An 18,671-nucleotide genomic window follows, 5' to 3' on the forward strand; every position below is an offset into this window, starting at 1 on the left:
GGATTTTAGCTTGTTCTCCCATATGTCCAGTGCCTAAGATTGTGTTTGCCACATAGTAAGTGCCCCATTTATATTTGTGGGATGAATAGCACCTGCAACCCCACAGGGGCCAGCACAGTGCCCCGCCCACAAGTGGCTTCAGCAAATATTTTTTTTGCCTAGTGAAAGCCCGGGTCTCTTCAGCCACTGAAAATTCTTTTGTCCTTCAATGGGCTCCAACTCACCTTGTACAGGGAGAGGATACCAAGGCTGTCAGCCTCTTCTGCAATCAACCCCCCCTGCAGAACCCAGTCACATCACCCTGAACCTTCCATCAGCCTAGTAAGTGGCACAAAGTTCAGGGGGCTGGAGTCAATGAAGACCCTAACAGCCCATCCCCAGTATATACCCTGGAATCACTCTGGCTCAGGGCAGATTTCTATTCATACTTTATTTTTCTGTTTTTGTCTTTTTTTAGTTTTTATTAAATAAATGGAACAGAGGGGGGGGGGGCTGTGGTTTCTCAGCAGGTAGGGGAGAGCCACAGGCCCCCCAATCCTTCTGCTCAAGGTGCACTGCGCAGTGAGCTTGAGGTGTAAGCTGGGTGGGGAGGGCAGCTGGTAGTGCTAGGAGAGTCAGAGGTTGGGATCTATGACCCATCCAGCCCTCCCAGGAAGACTCAGTGGGTAGGGAGGGAGCCTCCTGGAGCCTCACTGGGGCTCACCTGAGGGCTGAGGGCTGGTGGGGCCAGGACTTATGCTCTAGGCCACAAGGTGGGCCCCCAGGCCTGGCCCCTTCCCACTCCAGGAGGAGGAAGGGGTAACAATGTCCATTCGTTGGAAGGTACAGGGCTGTGGGGCAGGAAGGCCGGGCCCCTCACTCATGGACGTCCCAGATTTCAGACAGCAGAGGCGGCAGCTTCTTGTCTTGGAGCCGCAGGGCAAAGACCTGCTCTGAGTGCACAGAACTCAGAGTGCGCAGGCTCACGAGCTTCATCAGCATCCGTGGAAAGCGCAGCTGGTCCTGCAGGGGGACAGGAGGAAGGTGGGCGCTGGCCAGGCTCCTGCCCTTCAAGGCTCTGGTCAGCCCGCCTGGACCACCAAGAGGACCTCCCTCCCTGGGGTGAGCCAGGACAGCAGTGCGGGGACCACTCCTATGCCTACACCAGGCCTGGCTTCTTGGGCCAGGGACCCAAGGCCTGAGGACAGACTCTGCAGAGAGGACATCAGCTGGAGCTCGGAGGGCTGCCAGGGGAGCCAGAGATCAAAAGAGGAAGCAAGACCTCAGCCCCAGGCTGACTCCGCGTGGGTGTGGACTTCCTGCCCCTGCCAGGGCCTTGGGAGGGGCTGGGCTATGGGGAGCTCTAGGAGCTATGTACCTGTGGCCTCTTGATGCGCGTGTAGGAGAGCAGTGCCTCAACATAGGGTTGTTGCAGGGCCTCGACGCGGCTCGGCTCCTGTACGTTGGGCCGGTCAGCGGAGAAGATGTTGATGGCGATGAGGAGGGCATACTCAGCGTCATCCAGGCCCAGCCGCCGCATGGCCCGTGAGAACTCAAAGATGGGGTTGATGAACTCCACCTGCAGGCCTGTGGGGGCAGGAGGCCTGGCCCGATAAGCTCCTCCAGCCCCAAACTGGCCCCACGCCCAGGCCCTAACATTGCTCAGTCAGCAGGATGAGGTAAACAGCAATAATTCTAGTGTTCTGGTCACGTCTGTTCACCTGGGTCCCTGCTGCCCAGATGAGCGCCTGGCACATGGTAATTGTGCCCTAACCGTGCCTGAATAAATGAACAAGTAAGAAGAGTGAACATTTACTCAGTATTTCCTACTACCGCATCCTACCTTCCCTATACCTAGATTTTAAACCTAGGTCACACCACCTTAGCCTGCGGTGGCTCCCATGGCTTAGAGTAAAGCCTGAGCTCATTCCATTCATTCAGTCATCAAGCTTCACCAAGCACCACTATGTGCCAGGTCCCGGGGAAGAGCTGTTTCCAAGACAAAGCCTCCCCTCCTGTGGTACTTGCACTTGTGGGGTATGGGGACAGACAACAGGCATTCATGTAAGCAAACTGTCACCATCCAGCCTGTCAGAGGGATGGGTGCTGGTGGACCAAGGTTAACACACAGAAGGGTAATGGGGGCATCGAGAACCAAATCAACATGTAGACAAGGTGGCCACTGCATAGTGATCCTGTAGGAAGGCCTTACTATAGGGGGACCTTTGAGCAACAACCCGCAGGAGGGAAAGCGACGAGTCATGAGGATGTGAGAGTGTCCCAGGTGGGTGCCACCTGTCTGCTCTGCCCAGGACCAGGCAGCCTTCTGGGCCTCGAGACTTTCGACGTTGAACCTACAAAGCTCCCACATGAGCCAGGATGAGCTGGTCACAAAAATGCTGACCGAGGAACCAGCAGCTACAGATTCCCCGAAGTGGGAGCACAGCTGGTGGGTGCAAACAAGAGGGAGGAAGCCAGTCTGGTGGGAGGAGGGTGAGTAATGGGATATGAGCATGGAGAGGCCTCTGCAGGGCCCATGGGCCATAGCAAGGACTCTGGCTTGTCTCCCAGCAAGACAGGAGCCATGCAGGGTACTGAGCAGAGAATAGACATGAGCTGACTTAGTATGAACAGGACCTTTCTGACCACTGTGTGAACTGACATATTCGGACAACCCAGTGAGGGGACCCGGGAATGTTCCAGGAGACACGTTGGACAGTGGCAGAGCATGGAGAGAAGTGGCAGGACCCCAACTTTCTCTCCAGCCCCATCTTCCTGTGCTCCAGATGCCTTGGCCTCCCTGTAGTTCCAGCTCTTCCCTCACCTCAGAGCCTTTGTACATGCTCAGCCCCCTATCAGAAACATTCTACCCACCCAGTGCTCCCCCGTCAAACTCATACTCCGAGATGGCCAGGGCTTAGAAGGGAAGAAGATGGGGTTAGGAACACAGTGTGGGAGTACAGACAAGTGCCCCAGGAAGAAACGATAGGAGAGAGCTGGACTTACAAAGCTGAGACTGAAGAAACACAGCTTTTTTGTATGTGGGGTTCCCTGGTGGGCAATGCTACTCCCCAACTCCCTTTTCCTAAGCGATGTATCTCACCCCTCAGGTCTCAGTTCAACTGCACTTCCTCCAGAAGCCCACTGCCTAAGTCATCCCCAGAGAAGTGTTCTCAGAGGGGAGGGACCAGGACTGCCCTGTACAGTTGGGTACGTTGCATACTTCACAATGGACTGAGCTCCAGCCTCCCTGCAGTGACACCAGGTTTTGGGAGGAGGGAGTGTCTTCTCTTAATTCCTACTGAAATGCCCTATGTGACAGCAGACTCCTCTGCCTCATTCACACGGCATCCCAGTGCAAGGACATCACACTCAGAACATATACCCTTATCTCAACATGAAGCTGGCTCACCCAGCTTTGGAAATAAAGGAATGGAGGCTCAGACAAGAATGAGGTGGCCTGGGATCTCCTACCAGTAAGGGTCCAATAGGGGTCCAGCAGGGGCACCAACCCTGCATCCTCCCATCCCACTCTCTGCCGTACCTGCACGGTGGAAGTCATCCTTGCTATAGGTGAAGTCCTTCAGGAAAGTGATGCACTCCGTCTCATGGTTGTAGCGTCTGGCTGTCTCTAGCAGCATGATCTGGGGGCAATAGGGAGAGGAGTAGGCAGGGGAAGGGGCTCCTGGAGTCCCTATGACCCTTTAGTCACTGGTCTCTGCTCTCTCGGCCTGTGGGGGGACCTACTCTTGCCAGAATCATCCTTCACCCCTCTGCCTCTGCCTGTCCCTTCAGCCACTCCAGCCTGCTGCAGTCAGCGTGTCAGTCACTCAGGCTCTCTCCCCACAAGGTTTGGTGCCCACAACACCCTTCCTCCACTTAGGATACCCTCCCCAGATGGTTACGAGGCATGAGGACAGGCACTGCCTGTTTTGTTCACTGCCACATACCCATCCCTTGGAATGAAGCCTGGTCTATGCTAGAAACTCAAACCTTATTTGTTACAGTTGTTTTGGTTTAAATGTCAACTCTGGAGAACCTGGGTGGCTCAGTGGATTAAGCCTCTGCCTTCGGCTCATATCATGATCCCAGGATCATGATCTCAGGATCCTGGGATCGAGCCCTGCATCGGGCTCTCTGCTAGGTGGGGAGCCTGCTTCCCCCTTTCTCTCTGGTTGCCTCTCTGCCTACTTGTGATTTCTCTCTCTGTGTCAAATAAATAAATGAAATCTTAAAAAAAAAAAAAAAAAAAAAAAAAGTCAACTCTCCCGAACAGCCTTACCAGCACCACATTCTCAAAGGGAAGCATTCTAGCCCAATCCTCAATTTTTCTCAGCCTCAACCCATTCCCTTTTTCTCCTTGGCCCCTGGGAGGCTCTGATGATCTGTTTAGTATTTTTGCATCCCCCTACAAGGTATCCTCCTCACAACGGTAACAACTAGAGAAATCTGGCTCATCACTATGCTCCCAACAACTGTCCTGGGATTCCCTGTGGGCAGGAATAAAGGGCCTTGTAGAGGATGGGCAGGCTGCCCATTACCTCAATGGTAGATGCCTTCAGGAGGGCGATCTGGTCCTCACGGCCCAGTTGCAGGAAGCCAGGCACCTGTTTGGCGAAATCCACAATCTCCTGGACTGAGATGATGGCTAACTCCGTGAAGTGGGCAAAACGCTGCTGGCGGGCATCGCGGGACTGGGGGTCTGCACCCAGGGGCCAGGGCTGGGGACACAGGGGCCAGGATCACTATCAGGCCTCCTCCCTTGAGCCCAAGCCCGTGGGGACACCTTGAGGCAAAGACTGCGCCCAAGGGGACCCTCTTCTCCAAGGCCCTGCCCTCTGGAGCCTTGATCCCTCCCCATGCGCTGGGCCTCAGCCCTGCTGGCTTTACCCCACCGGGCTCATCACCCCTCAAGGCTGCAGGGGGGGGGCAGGCAGTACCGTGACTTTGGGCTGGTCAGAGAAGGAGCGTTTGTTACACTGCAGTTGAGCGGCCACCAGTTGCTGGATCATGAGTTCCTGAGCAGCGGTCAACTGAACACCCTCGCCTTCTCCGGAGCCTTGGCCACCTCCATCAGACCCTCCAGGAGAGGCCCCAGGCCCAGAGGTTGAGCTGCTGCCACCCGCCGGCCCTACGGGGGACTGCTGCTGCTGCTGCTGCTTCCGAATCTTCTTCTTCCGTATCTGTTCTTCTGAGAGGACGCCTATTCAGGAGATACATGCCTCAGTGGAGGCCCCCAGGGCTGGGCAGGGGCCAGAAGGGCCAGAGGGCCCGCTCCCCCGCCCCCAACACTCACACTGCTCCCTCATCCCGGCCTCCTTGCATTTGCGCAGCCGGCACTGCTGGCACTTGCGCCGCATGAAGGCGTCCATCTGGCAGGTCCCGCCGCCCCGGCAGGCATAGCGCCGGGCCCCGCCTCGGACCACACTGCGTCGGAAGAAGCCCTTGCAGCCTTCGCAGCTGAGCACGTTGTAGTGGAAGCCGGAGGCTTTGTCCCCGCACACGCGGCACAGCTCGTGGCCCAGCATCTTCGGAGCCGGGCCCTTCTTTCGCTTGCGCTCCGGCTCCTCTGCAGGGTCTGGAACGACTGGGGTGAGGTGGATGGAAGCCATGAGAGACAGAGCCCCACAGAAAAAGCAGCCAGAGTCACTCCCACAAGAGAGAAGAAACAAAGAGCCAGAGCACAGAGAGTGATCCAGGGAGACAGCAATTCAGAAGAAAAGGTGTGTGTGTCAGTGAACCCCAAAGAACAGAAGACAATAAGAGGTATCAAGTAGGAAAAAAATACACTCACAGGACAAAAAAAAAGTGGCAAATAGGTATGGAAGAAAAAAATCAGAAATTGGGAGCCTCCCATCCTCATCTCTGATCTTTCTCCCTTCCTAGATCCCTTCCCGAATCCCCCATAAACTCCCAGCCACTGCCCCTGAGCCCTATCTCACCCACGCTGCAGGCTGAGCGGGCCCAATCACTGCCCGGAACATCAGGGTCTGGACCCGCAGGCCACAGTTCAGGACCCTCCTCCTTTATAGCTGGTGAAGAAGAAGGGGCGCTGGGTTGAGACGGGCCATTTCCTGGGAGAGGGAAGCACAGTGAGTTTCTCCTGACTAGTGTGCAACGGGAGTGGGAACTGGGCTTGGAAAGAGGTCACTCACCAGGCAAGGGAGTGTCCAGGGAACTGGCGGTGGGAGTGGACATGGTGGAGTCACGGAGCAACCTGCAGGTAACAGGAGGACTTGTGGGGCCAGGGAGGGTCAGGTGAGGCCAGTCCCCCCCATCTTGATGGGGCACTTCTTTCTTCCCATCCTTCCAGACTCCTCCCTACTGCATGCAGAACGCACCCCTAATCCCGGCCAGCCTATAAAGCCTCTCCGGTTCTGACAGAGCCCACCCCCTACTGGTCCAAGTCCGTGCAGGGTCTCAAGATGGGCTCTCACTAGACTCCGCCCCTCCCCTAGGCCCCACCCACCCTATTTCCCGCCCACTCCCTCTTTCCAGGTACGGCCTCAGTCGTGCTCCACCCTCACTTCCTCCACCCCACCAAGTTTTATCTTACCTACTCTTACTCCCCACTTCTGCGGAAGAAGCACCCCCAACTTCACTCTGACCCCACCCGCTCCCCATGCTCCGCCCCCATCTTTTCCTCCTAGGTCCCGCCCAACCCTTCCAAGTCCCACCCTCACTCTACCCATAATGCTCCGCCCACCCCCTTTGCCCCGCCTAGCCGGTACCCCTCCTTCCAGGTCCCGCCCCATCTCCCATTATGCCCCGCCTCCACCTCCTCCCATCACGCTCCGCCCCCACACCTCGCTCCAGGTCCCGCCCCTCTCCGAACACCAGTGGGGGGCGGGGCTCATGGCTGCGCGCGAGGGTCTTGTGGGCGGCCTCTCGCGGGGTCTCCTACTCCCGTTGCCCTGGAAACAACCGGAGACAGCGCGAGCTACAGAAGGGAGCGGGGGGAAAGGAGAGAAAGGGGGCTGAGCGGAGCGGCGCAGGGAACGCCGGGAAGCCCCGGGCCCAGGGAGCCTCCCGCGTCTCCCCCACACTCTAGTGCACCTGCCTCTGTCCCCTTCCTCTGCTTCTCCTTCTCTGTATCCTTTGGCACGCCGCCGCTTCTCGGATCCCCTCAAAAGTAACTTCGCCACTTCTTCCGGCAACCCCGCCGTGCGTCACTTTAGGAAAGGGGCGGGTAGCCAGGAGTGACGGACTTCCGGCCCGCTTAGGACTAGCCAAATCGGCTGCCCCGCAGGGAAATTGGGTGCTCACCGGAAGTTTACCGTCAGGGGTAGCTCCACTGAGGTCTGGCAGAAGAGTTCCGGACCAGTTCGATGGAGCGCCTTGCGGCGGGGGGGGGGCGTGGCCAATCCCTAATCTTCGGTCCAGAAACTGGGCGGGTTTAACTCATCCCTGTGCTTCTCTGGGCTCCGGGCCAAGGGTATACTGGGCGTAAATCTCCCGACCTTTAGCTCCTTTTTGCACACGTTTGACTTGAGGCATGTTTGTCTTTTTTTGGTTGTTAACAAGTTTCTTGATTTTAGAGGCGCTTTGGTTATTGATTTTAAATAAACTGATTTACAAACCTAGACCCAGGAAAAATATATTTAAAAAATAACTTGTTGATGTAAGGGCCTACTTAGCCAGAGCAAGCCATTTTGTTGTTTATGCAGTAAACTTAGATTGACCCTGCTCCCCCAGAGGAACTTACTTAGAAACAAATCTGGGAAGCCAATAAAATATGACTGACCAGCCCCTGATAACAGAGCCCATATACCAGGACATGTCAGATCAGGGGGAGGTAACAGAGCCCAGAATACAAGGATGAGTCAAGCCAGGTGGAGACATCCAATCAGGAAAACACCTCCCTAACCACCCAAGAATGTGGACCCTGCCTTTTGGACGCCATTTCTGACCAGAGTGATAGGCTAGTTCAAATAGCTACTATAGGGTGAATTGTAATTCAGTTGGCCACCTATGTGTGGCCAAGCGCGACCACATGGCCTTTGCTCTATAAAAGTTAGTCTGTGAGGCTGGGAGGGGTCACCTCTTTGCAAGAGTTGGCCTGGCCGGTCAGTTTGATTCTCCATGCTTGGCGTGAAATAAAGCTTTGCTTGACCTTCACTTTGTATCAGTCTCGCTCCTTTGACCATGGACCCAACAACAGCTGATAAAAAGTACTAAGGAAAAAAAAAAAAGTATAGCCTTCTCATGCCAAAATGATAAAAATAATAGCTTTTAAAGAAAATCCACAGTACTTGATTAGGTAGAAGGAAACTGTCCTGAAGTCTTTCCTTGATGATGATCAGATCTATATGGAACGTATATCCATTCCTTTAAGAAGCTGGAATTTTTTTTTTAAGATTTGATTTATTTATTGGACACACACAGAGAGAGAGAGAGAGAGAGAGAGAGCAAGAGAACACAAGCAGAGAGAGCAGGAGAGAGAGAAGCAAGCTCCCTGCTAAGCAAGGACCTTGATGTGGAACTCAATCATAAGACCCCGGGACCAAGACCTGAGCGGAAAGCAGACTGTTAACGGACTGAGCCACCCAGGCGCCCTTACCAGTACTTGTTTTTATATCTTTTTGACTATAGCTGTTCCAGTAGGTGATATTTCACTGTTGTGATATTTCATTGTTGTTTTATTTTTTTTTAAGATTTTATTTATTTATTTGAGAGAGAGACAGTGAGAGAGAGCATGAGCGAGGAGAAGGTCAGAGAGTGAAGCAGACTCCCCATGGAGCTGGGAGCCTGATGTGGGACTCGATCTCAGGACTCCAGGATCATGACCTGAGCCGAAGGCAGTCGTCCAACCAACTGAGCCACCCAGGCGTCCCTTCATTGTTGTTTTAATTTGTACTTCTTTGGTGACCGATTCTATTTCTTTTTCTCACAGATACTTTGCAATGTGTAATTCTGCCTTTACTATTCTTCTTTTAAAGATTTATTTATCTATTTATTTATTTGAGAAAGAGAGAGAGACGGAGCTGGGATAGGGGCAGAGGGAGAGAGAAACTCAAGCCCATGGCCACTGAGCTTAGAGCCTAGTGCGAGGGTGGATCCCATGATCCTGACATCAGACCTAAGCTGAAACCAAGACTGGGATGCTTAACCCACTGAGCCACCCTAGCGCCCCTACCTTTACTATTCTGAAGGGGAACCCGAAGATAATATAGCTGAACTATGTCCCCATAACAAAATACCATTTGCTTCACCAACTGCAGCACAAAAGATGTATAAAGAGAAGCTAATGTGTAATAAAGTGATACCCACTTCAACATAGACGCACAAGAGACACAGAGCCAGATCTTATTTCAAAAGATAGAATTATTGTACATTTGAAAGCGACAGAGCAGTCTGACACAGGAGGGCTCAGGCAGCACTGTCAGGTGCAACACAATTTTTCCAAGATTGTGGTCAAATATTAAAAGAAAGCAGGGTCAAATTGTGGTCAAATATTTTTAAAAAGACCAGGTTGGAAGCAGCAGAGATGGGAATGGGGGGAGGGTGCAAGACAGGGAGGGTACCTGAAGGCTGTGGGATCAGGAGGCCTTGCAGGTCAGATGTGTCCAACATTGGCTCAGCGCTCAGAAAACCGTTCCCTTACCCTGGGTGACCCCAGCGGACTACATTTCCCAGCATATTCTCGCAGACGGTACAACCACGTGATGGATTCTGGCCAATGGAACATGACCAAAAGTAATAAGCGGTTTGAATGAAAGCCTGTCTGGCCTGAGGCCAAGGTGTCTGAAACTTCAACACGGAGGTTCAAATCCGCCCCCCAACCCCTGCCCAGCACACCGGAACCATTCCCTCCCCTATCCCTACTCCTCAGTTTTCACCCTCTGTGAAGTGTGAATCGTAATCCCCCTCTTACAGGATTGCTAGGCTATGACTTTAAAATGTCTGCAATTCTTTACCCAGTCAAATCCTGAGTTTTCTGGTGGGATTGTGTTATACTGAATGCGGAGTCCCAAAAAAGCTACCTTGGGCAGGGGGTCGCCGAAGACGAAGCGAAGCGTTTACTCTTTTTCTTTTATAATGAAGGGGAGGATAGAAAGACTCTGATGTTTCAAGAAACTGGAAAGGTGCAGTTTAAAAATTAAAAGCAAAAAAAAATTTTTTTTAAACTACTTCTTTGGGCCAGGTGCTTAACAAATGCTTGCCTAACTCCGTTGGAAGAGCATGTGACTCTTGGTCTCCTGGTTGGGAGTTCGAGCCCCACTTTGGATGTAGAGATGACTTAAAAATAAAAATATTAAAAAACACTGGGACGCCTGGGTGGCTCAGTTGGTTAAGCAGCTGTCTTCGGCTCAGGTCCTGATCCCAGCGTCCTGGGATCGAGTCCCACATCAGGCTCCTTGCTCAGCAGGGAGCCTGCTTCTCCCTCTGCCTCTCCAGGCCTCTCTGCCTGTGCTCGCTCGCTCTCTCTCTTCCTCTATCTCTGACAAATAAATAAATAAAATCTTAAATATATATATATATTAAAAAACACAAAATGCCAGGGTGCCTGGGTGCCTCCGTTAGTTAAGCGTCCGACTCTTGATTTCAGCTCAGGTCATGGTCTCAGAGTGTGGAATCGAGCCCTGCTTGATCTGGGGCTCTGAGTTCAGTGGGGAGCCTGCTTCTTCTCTTTCCTTATGCTCCTCCCCCTGTTTACCTAAGCTCTCTCTCTCTGTCTAAAATGAATAAACAAGCCTTTAAAAAAAAAAAATGCCTGTTGGGGGCCTCCTGGGTGGCTCAGTCCTTAAGCATCTGCCCAGGGTCCTGGGATCTAGCCCCGCATCCGGCTCCTTGCTCCATAGGAAGTAGGCTTCTCCCTCTCCTACTCCCCCTTCTTGTGCTCCCTCTCTCACTGTGTCTCTCTGTCAAATAAACAAAATCTTAAAAAATAATGCCTGTTGGATTATAGTAAATTATGTCAAATTAAGAGACTGGTTTTTCAAGGGGAGCCTGCATGGCTCAGTCCGTTAAGCTTTTGGCTCAGGCCATGATCTCAGGGGTTGTAAGAGTTGTCTCTCTCCCTCAGCTCTTCCCCCATGCCTACTCTCTTGAGCTCTCTCTCAAATAAATAAATAAATAAATAAGTTTTAAAAAATTTTTAAATTGGGCTCTCTGCTCTTCCCTGTTCGACAGACAGCCTCATCTTCAGGTGCAGTGCCAGCCACCTGCCCGAGACACGATGGTGAAGGTCGAGAGTGAATGGACTGGCAAAGTGGATATTGTCGCCATCAACAACCCTTTCATTGATCTCAACTACATAGTCTATATGTTCCAGTATGATTCTATCCACGGTAAATTCCACGGCACAGTCAAGGCTGAGAACGGGAAGCTTGTCATCAATGGGAAGTCCATCTCCATCTTCCAGGAGCGAGATCCCGCCAGCATCAAATGGGGCAATGCTGGTGCTGAGTATGTTGTGGAGTCCACTAGGGTCTTCACCATGGAGAAGGCTGGGGCTCACTTGAAGGGCGGGGCCAAGAGGGTCATCATCTCCACTCCTTCTGCTGACGCCCCCATGTTTGTGATGGGTGTGAACCATGAGAAGCATGACAACTCCCTCAAGATTGTCAGCAATGGCTCCTGTACCACCAACTGCTTGGCTCATCTCGTCAAGATCATCCATGACAACTTAGGCATCATGGAGGGACTCATGACCACCGTCCATGCCATCACTGCCACCCAGAAGACTGTGGACGGCCCCTCTGGGAAGCTGTGGCGTGACAGCTAAGGGGATGCCCAGAATATCATCCCTGCTTCCATTGGTGCGGCCAGGGCTGTAGGCAAGGTCATCCCTGAGCTGGATGGGAAGCTCACTGGCATGGCCTTCCATGTCCCCACCTCCAACATGTCTGTCGTGGATCTGAACTGCCACCTGGAGAAAGCTGCCAAATATGATGACATCAAGAAGGTGGTGAAGCAGGAATCAGAGGGCCTCCTCAAGGGCATCCTGGAGTACCCTGAGGACCAGGTTGTCTCCTGCAACTTTAACAGTGACACCCACCCTTCTACCTTCGATGCCGAGGTTGGCATTGCTCTCAATGACCACCTTGTCAAGCTCATTTCTTGGTATGACAATGAATTTGGCTACAGCAACCAGGTGGTGGACCTTATGGTCCACATGGCTTCCAAGGAGTAAGAGCCCCCTGGACCACCAGCCCCAGCCAGAGCAAAAGGAAGAGAGAGGCCCTCAGCTGCTGGGGAATCCCTGCCCCAACTTATCCCCCAAAACACTGAGAATCTCCCTCTCCCAACATCCACTGTTTCCATCCCAGACTCCGTGGAGAAGGGGAGGGGCTTGGGGAGCCCTACTTTGTCATGTACCATCAATAAAGTATACTGTACCCAGCCAAAAAAAATTTTTTTTAATTTAAAATTTTTTAAATAATTTTTTTTAGAAAGAGAGAGAGCGAGAGAAAACATGCATGATGGGGTTGGGGGGAGGACAAGGACTTGATCTCAGGACCCTGAGCCCAAGGCGTCTTAACCGACTGGCCACCCAGGTGCCCCAATATATATATATATATATATATATATATATATATATATATTTTTTTTTTTTTTTTAAAGAAAGAGACTGGTTCTTCACGATTACAAAAAAGCTCTGAATTTTATCGTTAATGTAAAAATGTGTGTAGACTCCACCATTTTTATAGCATGTATACTAACTTTTTAAGACTTTCAGAAAATGTACATTGAAATTGATGTGAAAAAAAATTGAAACTGTATTATTGTAAGTCATGTAAAATAGACTGATTAGAAAAGTTTTTCCCCCCATAGCTAATAGAGAATAATCACAAGGCTTTTCATTTCTAGGTGTTGGAAGTATGGTTCTTAGAGTGAATAAATCAGGACTAGGACTCCCCTCCCCCCACGCAAAAAAAAGAAAAGAAAAGAAAAGGTACTCGTGAGGTGGGTAGGGACAGACTGATCTTGGCTGGGGAAATAGGCCCACACCACCACCGTGTGGCCGTTTTCGGAATTTGCAGGCAGCACCTTTCAGAAATCACTTGGGGGGTGCCTGGGTGGCTCAGTGGGTTAAAGCCTCTCCCTTCGGCTCGCTGGGGTCATGATCCCAGGGTCCTGGAATCGAGCCCCGAGTCGGGCTCTCTGCTCGGTGGGGAACCTGCTTCCTCCTCTCTCTCTTTCTGCCTGCTTGTGGTCTCTGCTGCTGCTGCCCTCGGAACAATTTGTTACTTAAACTGTAACCCCTGGAGGATTTTACTAGTTGCCAAGCACATTTAGACATGGTCTTAAGAAACACTGATACTGACAACAGGTCTTTGGGGAGAAGGACGATGTACGACCGTGAAGCTGGGCCTGCTTCAGGGAAGCCGAGCACCGGGGAACGCCCGGTCAGCTCAGGGTGGACCGAAAACCGCCTGCTTCCCTTTTTCGTTGTCGCTCCTTTCTCTTCCCAGAAGTGCTCGTTGTTAGTTACAAGAGTCCTTTGAATGTGCCTGGTTAACTATAAACATTACCGTCCTCCTTGCTGGCCTGCAAGACGTGACTAACGTGTGACCTTCATCAATCCTTCTGTTGGCTATTGTTTTCTATCTAATAGTGAGACTGTGGAGTTGCTCGTGGCAGCAGTCCTTTTCGACTGTTGTCCCCTGCTCCCAGTCTTTTGCAGCTGACTTGTTTGTGTCACTCTGCCTGTCAAATAAATAAATAAAATCTTTAAAAAAAGAAAAGAAAAGAAAAAGCAGAAATCCCTTGGGGCAAGTAAGAATTAGGACAGGAGACAGAATCCGGGTGAGGAGATTCTGAGGGGTCCAGACTGAATATTCCAGCTGCCAAGACAGAGGAGGGGGAGATGTGGTAAGATTTCTTGTGGAGAAACTGACTCTCCCTCCTCTGTGTCAGGGATATCCCCTAAAGCAGTGGTACTCAAAGTGGGTTGTTGGAAGTATTTACATGAGCATTTACTGGATGCTGGAAACTGTCCTAGGTGCTGGAGACACCGTGGTAAATGAAACCAAGATGCCTGCCCTCATGGAGATTAGGTTATAATGGGGAAACAGGCATTCAATGTGATAACAGAATTACCAGTATAGATAGTATCAGTGATCCTAAGATACACGTAGCTTACAATTGATGACATCTTAGACTCAATTAAATATTCAAAGGGGTTGAGGGCTATGAAAAAAGAATAGGTCAGGGTAAAGGAGATTGGAAATTTGGGAAGAGGATGATTGCCACATTCAATAGGGTATTCAAGATAGACTTTGCTAAGAAGGTGATACTTGGGTAAAGATTTGAAGGAGGAGAGGGGCTGAATAGGGTTTTTCTGGAGGGAAAACACTCAGGCAGAACAGATGGTGCAAAGGCCCTGAAGTAGGAGTGTGTCTGGGTTTTCTGTGGAACAAAAAGGATGCCAATGTTGCTAGATTGAAAGAGCAAGGGGGAGTGAGGAGAGATAATTGTCAGAGAGGGAATGAGGCCAAAATCGTAAAAGGCCTTTCCTTCTTTTTTCATTTTATTTATTATTTATTTATTTATTTGAAAGAGAGACAGCATGAGTGGGGGTAGCAGAGCCCCATGTGGGGCTCAATCCCAGGATCAAGAGCTGAGCCTAAGGCAGATGCTTAACCAATAGAGCCACCCAGTCTCCCCACAAAGGGCCTTTCAATTCCATGATGCATTGGTACCTCTGATCCTTCAAGCCTACCCTTTTTTTCCTTAATCACCTCATCTCCGCTCATGTCCTCTCTCCCTGTCTTAGATTCTAAGGGGAAGCACCACAGTCATGTCCTTGCACACATGACATCAACTTCCTTGCTCTTTCTCCCTCCAGCACACCTGCCTGGCCAAACCCCAGCCCTGGTTAAAATGGACTCTGCCTTTTCTGTGCCTGCTCCCACCCAGCTGAACTTGCAAGTGGACACACTTGAGCTGTGTGACAGCAAAGCTCAAGTGACCATTCATTCAGAACTGATCTGCAAGGCCTCTTTGGCTCTGTTCTCCATTCTCTAAGAAATCGTGTTCTCACCTTCTCTCTCAAAACCTCCAGCGTCCCTCCCCCTCTTTGCTCTCACTTCTTCTTTTGCTGAGAAAACAGAAGCCACCAAAAGAAAACTTCCCAATGCTTACCCCAGGGCCACTGTTAGCTCACCTACAGAAGTACATACAGTGCTATCCCTCCCATGACCATGACCATGTTTGAACACCTCCACTTGGGCTCTGAATCCCTTCCCCTCTCCCTACTCAGAACATTCCCTCTTGCAATGTTTCCTTCTCTCTCTTGCATCATTGTTTGTACACCCCTGGAGCTCTTGTTCCTTTAGGATTCCCCTTCACCAAATGCCCACACTTCCTCATGGTGCTGTTGAGAATACTTCCTGAAACTTGTGGATCTTAGACCCACTTCTCTGCCTCCCTCCTCCTCCCACTTGTAATTCCATCCTGGAGCCCCAGTGCTGGGTATTAATCTAACAAAAATAATTACATAACTATATTAAACAGGAAAGGGGAAAGTGCGTGTAAGAAGTGTGGGTAGAGGAGTACCTGGGTGGCTCAGTTGTTAAGTGTCTGCCTTTGGCTCAGGTCATGATCTCAGGGTCCTGGGATTGAGCCCTGGGTCGGGCTCCCTGCTCCTCAGGAAGTCTGCTTCTCCCTTTCCCTCTCCCCACTTCTTGTGTGCCGTCTCTCACTGTCTCTCTCTCTGTCAAATAAATAAATAGAATCTTAAAAAAAATTTTTTTAATAATCAGGGAATGGGGGCACCTGGGTGACTCAGCGGGTTAAGCCTCTGCCTTCGGCTCAGGTCATGGTCTCAGGGTCCTGGGATCGGCCTGCATCAGGCTCTCTGCTTGGCAGGAAGTCTGCTTCCCACTCTCTCTCTCTGCCTGCTGCTCTGCCTGCTTGTGATCTCTCTCTCTCTCTCTCTCTCTTTCTCTCTCTGTGTGTCAAATAAATAAATAAAGTCTTTGAAATAAATAAATGAATGAATATTTCAAGAACAATGGGAGAACTTTTTTCCCCCTTTACCTATCAGATAACATATAGCCTTATCGCTCCTGTACATTATCACATGTTCTCTGGGGAGTAATTAAGCAATATGTACCCAAATCTACAACTTTTATATGGTCACTGCTGGAGCAATTATGGTTCTAGAAATAGTAAATGCAGGGGCGCCTGGCTGGCTCACTCGGTGGAACACGTGACTCTTGATCCTGGGATCACAAGTTTGAGCCCCATGAGCCCCACGTCGGGTATAGAGATCACTTAAAAAAAAATAGAAAATTTCATGCAGATATTATGGAATGAGTACAGAGGAAAATACATATGCAGAAGATGACCGCTGCTTTGTTTATAATATTGATAAAGGAACATAACTAACTTAGGGCAAGGGGTTTATACATTTATACTCTGGAATACTATGTAGCTCTTTTTTTTTTTTTTTTTTAGTTTGTTTATTTTAGTAATCTCTACACCCAACATGGGGATTGAACTCAGGACCCTGAGATCAAGAGTTGCAGGCTCTTCCTACTGAGCCAGCCAGGAGCCCCTGGAATGCAATGTAGCTGTTTGAAGAATGAGACATGCTAAAAACAAACAAACAAACCATGCTGAATACAAGGCGCGAAGGATACTGATGTCCACCACTTGCCTGGAAAGCAAGATAAGCACAGATTGAGGAATGGACAGAACCGGGTTTCTCCACTTTGACACTACTGACCTTTGCTGGTGGGGCAGGGGCTACTCTGTGTATTGTAGGATGCTTAGCAGCTTCCCTAGCCCCTACCCAGGAGATGCCAGTAAACCCCCACCCAGTCATGACACCCCAAACATCCCCAGACTATGTCAAATCCCTGTAGGGAAAAGAGCTTCCCAGCTGAGAATAACTTAGATAAAGAGATGGAGAGATGGATAGAAATGTGGCCAAGGGATGCCTGGGTGGCTTAATCCATTGAATGTCTGCCTTTGGCTCAGGTCATGATCTCAGGGTCCTGAGATCGAGCCCCGCATCAGGGAGGGGTCCTGCTTCTGCCCCTCCCTCTGCTGCTCCCCCTGCTTGTGCTCTTTCACGCTCTCTGTGTCATATAAATAAATAAAATATTTAAAAAGAAACAAGAAAGATTAAGCAAATAAAGTAATGGTACAATCTAGGTGGTGGGTACCTGAGTCTTCACTCTAAAAATTTTCCCATTTTGGTCTATGTCTGAAATTTTTCACACTTAAGGGCTGAAGAAAAAAGGAATGAAGTAATCTATATGCTGTGTTTCCTTTTCTTTTTTTTCTGTAAGATTTTACTTTTTTAAGTAATCTCTACACCTCACATGGGGCTTGAACCCCTAGATCCAGAGTTGCATGTTCTACTGACGGAGCCAGCCAGGTATCCCACCTGGTTTTCATTTATTTGTTTGTTTGTATATTTTATTTATTTATTTATTTATTTATTTTAAAGATTTTATGTATTTATTTGACAGAGATCACAAGTAGGCAAATGGCAAGCAGAGAGAGCGTGGCGGGGGCCGGGGGGGGGCAGGCTGCTTGCTGAGCAGAGTGCTGGATGTAGGGTTCGATCCCAGGACCCTGGGATCAAGCTAATGATGTTTATAAATGCCAAGTGTTTAGGGAAGAGGAATATCGTGTTTAAAACTTATTTGAAATATATATAATAAAAACATATGGGTTGGGGCGCCTGGGTGGCTCAGTGGGTTAAAGCCTCTGCCTTCTGCTCACATCATGATCTCAGGGTCCTGAGAACCAGCCCCACATCTGGCTCTCTGCTCAGCGGGAGCCTGCTTTCCCCTCTGTCTGCCTACTTGTGATCTCTCTCTGTCTCTGTCAAACAAATAAATAAAATCTTTTTTAAAAAATCAGTTAAAAAAAAAACAGATAGGTTGGTAGACAAATAGAGGAATAGACTACTGGATAGAGGTGTATCAGAGGAAATGCAGCAAAATATATGACTTGTAGAATCTAGGTAGTAGGTAATGGGGTTCACTATACAATTCTTTCAACTTTGCTATTGCTTCAATATTGCTATCTTCATAATTTGTCAGGGAAAATAAATCAAGTCATAGTGCTGTGCACTTAAGATTGGTGCATTTTACTATAGGTAAGTTACATCTACATTTTTTCTTTAAAAAAAGATTTTGCTTATTTATTTGAGAGAGAGAGCATGTGGCGGGAGGGGCAGAGGGAGAGGTAGAAGTAGACTCCAGGCTGAGCAGGGAGCCGGATGTGGGACTCCATCCCAGGATTCCCGGATCGTCACCTGAGCTGAAGGCAGATCCTTAACCGACTGAGCCACCCAGGCACCCTACCTCTAAAGTTTTTCTTAAAGTCCAAGGTATATGGTTGAGTGCAGAGAAAGAAACAGAAGTTACTGATAAATAAGTACAGTCTGCTTCTATTTACTTTAAAAAACGTGCAAGCTGATATTGATTTGCAGAGCTAAGCTAGAAAACCAAAAACATCAAATAGTTCCTCAGAAATGCTTGCAGCATCCTGATCAGGGGGCTTGGCTAACAATGCAGATTCTTGGGCTCTGTCTCAGGACTTTGGAATCAGGATCCCTGGGAGTGGTGCCCAGGAATCTGCATTTTCAGTAGATTTTTCTGATCTTCATTTAATATTTGAGAGGCTTAGTCAGTGAAAAAGAGGGCAGGCCCAGAGACAAAGACGCTGCCAATTATTTTTATGCTCTTTCCATGGTCATGGAGCTATGGACTATTTTTATTGGC

At 49.9% G+C, this 18,671-nt stretch overlaps 1 protein-coding gene and 1 pseudogene across 4 annotated transcripts; one reads left to right on the forward strand and one right to left on the reverse strand.

Moving 5' to 3' along the window:
• Positions 1–411: 411 nt before the first annotated feature.
• On the reverse strand, positions 412–7,207 carry NR1H2 (nuclear receptor subfamily 1 group H member 2). 4 transcript variants are annotated; one of them, XM_059151074.1, is made up of 10 exons: positions 7,036–7,207; positions 6,786–6,919; positions 6,135–6,196; positions 5,922–6,053; positions 5,276–5,566; positions 4,920–5,182; positions 4,521–4,586; positions 3,524–3,623; positions 1,358–1,566; positions 412–1,002 (listed from the first exon to the last, which is right to left on the reverse strand). In XM_059151074.1, exons 3-10 carry the CDS (start codon positions 6,175–6,177, stop codon positions 856–858), a joined length of 1,251 nt encoding a protein of 416 aa, XP_059007057.1. In that variant the 5' UTR covers positions 6,178–6,196; positions 6,786–6,919; positions 7,036–7,207; the 3' UTR covers positions 412–855. The 4 variants fall into 4 exon arrangements, with proteins under 4 accessions (XP_059007057.1, XP_059007056.1, XP_059007055.1 ...); XM_059151073.1 differs by having other exon boundaries at positions 4,521–4,700; positions 5,276–5,557; positions 7,036–7,204; XM_059151072.1 differs by having other exon boundaries at positions 4,521–4,700; positions 6,786–6,893; positions 7,036–7,203.
• A 3,914-nt stretch (positions 7,208–11,121) lies between these two features.
• On the forward strand, positions 11,122–12,315 carry LOC131817575 (glyceraldehyde-3-phosphate dehydrogenase-like; annotated as a pseudogene).
• Positions 12,316–18,671: the final 6,356 nt, after the last annotated feature.

This window comes from Mustela lutreola, chromosome 16 (genome assembly GCF_030435805.1).
Source record: "Mustela lutreola isolate mMusLut2 chromosome 16, mMusLut2.pri, whole genome shotgun sequence".
Taxonomy (NCBI): Eukaryota; Metazoa; Chordata; class Mammalia; order Carnivora; family Mustelidae; genus Mustela; species Mustela lutreola.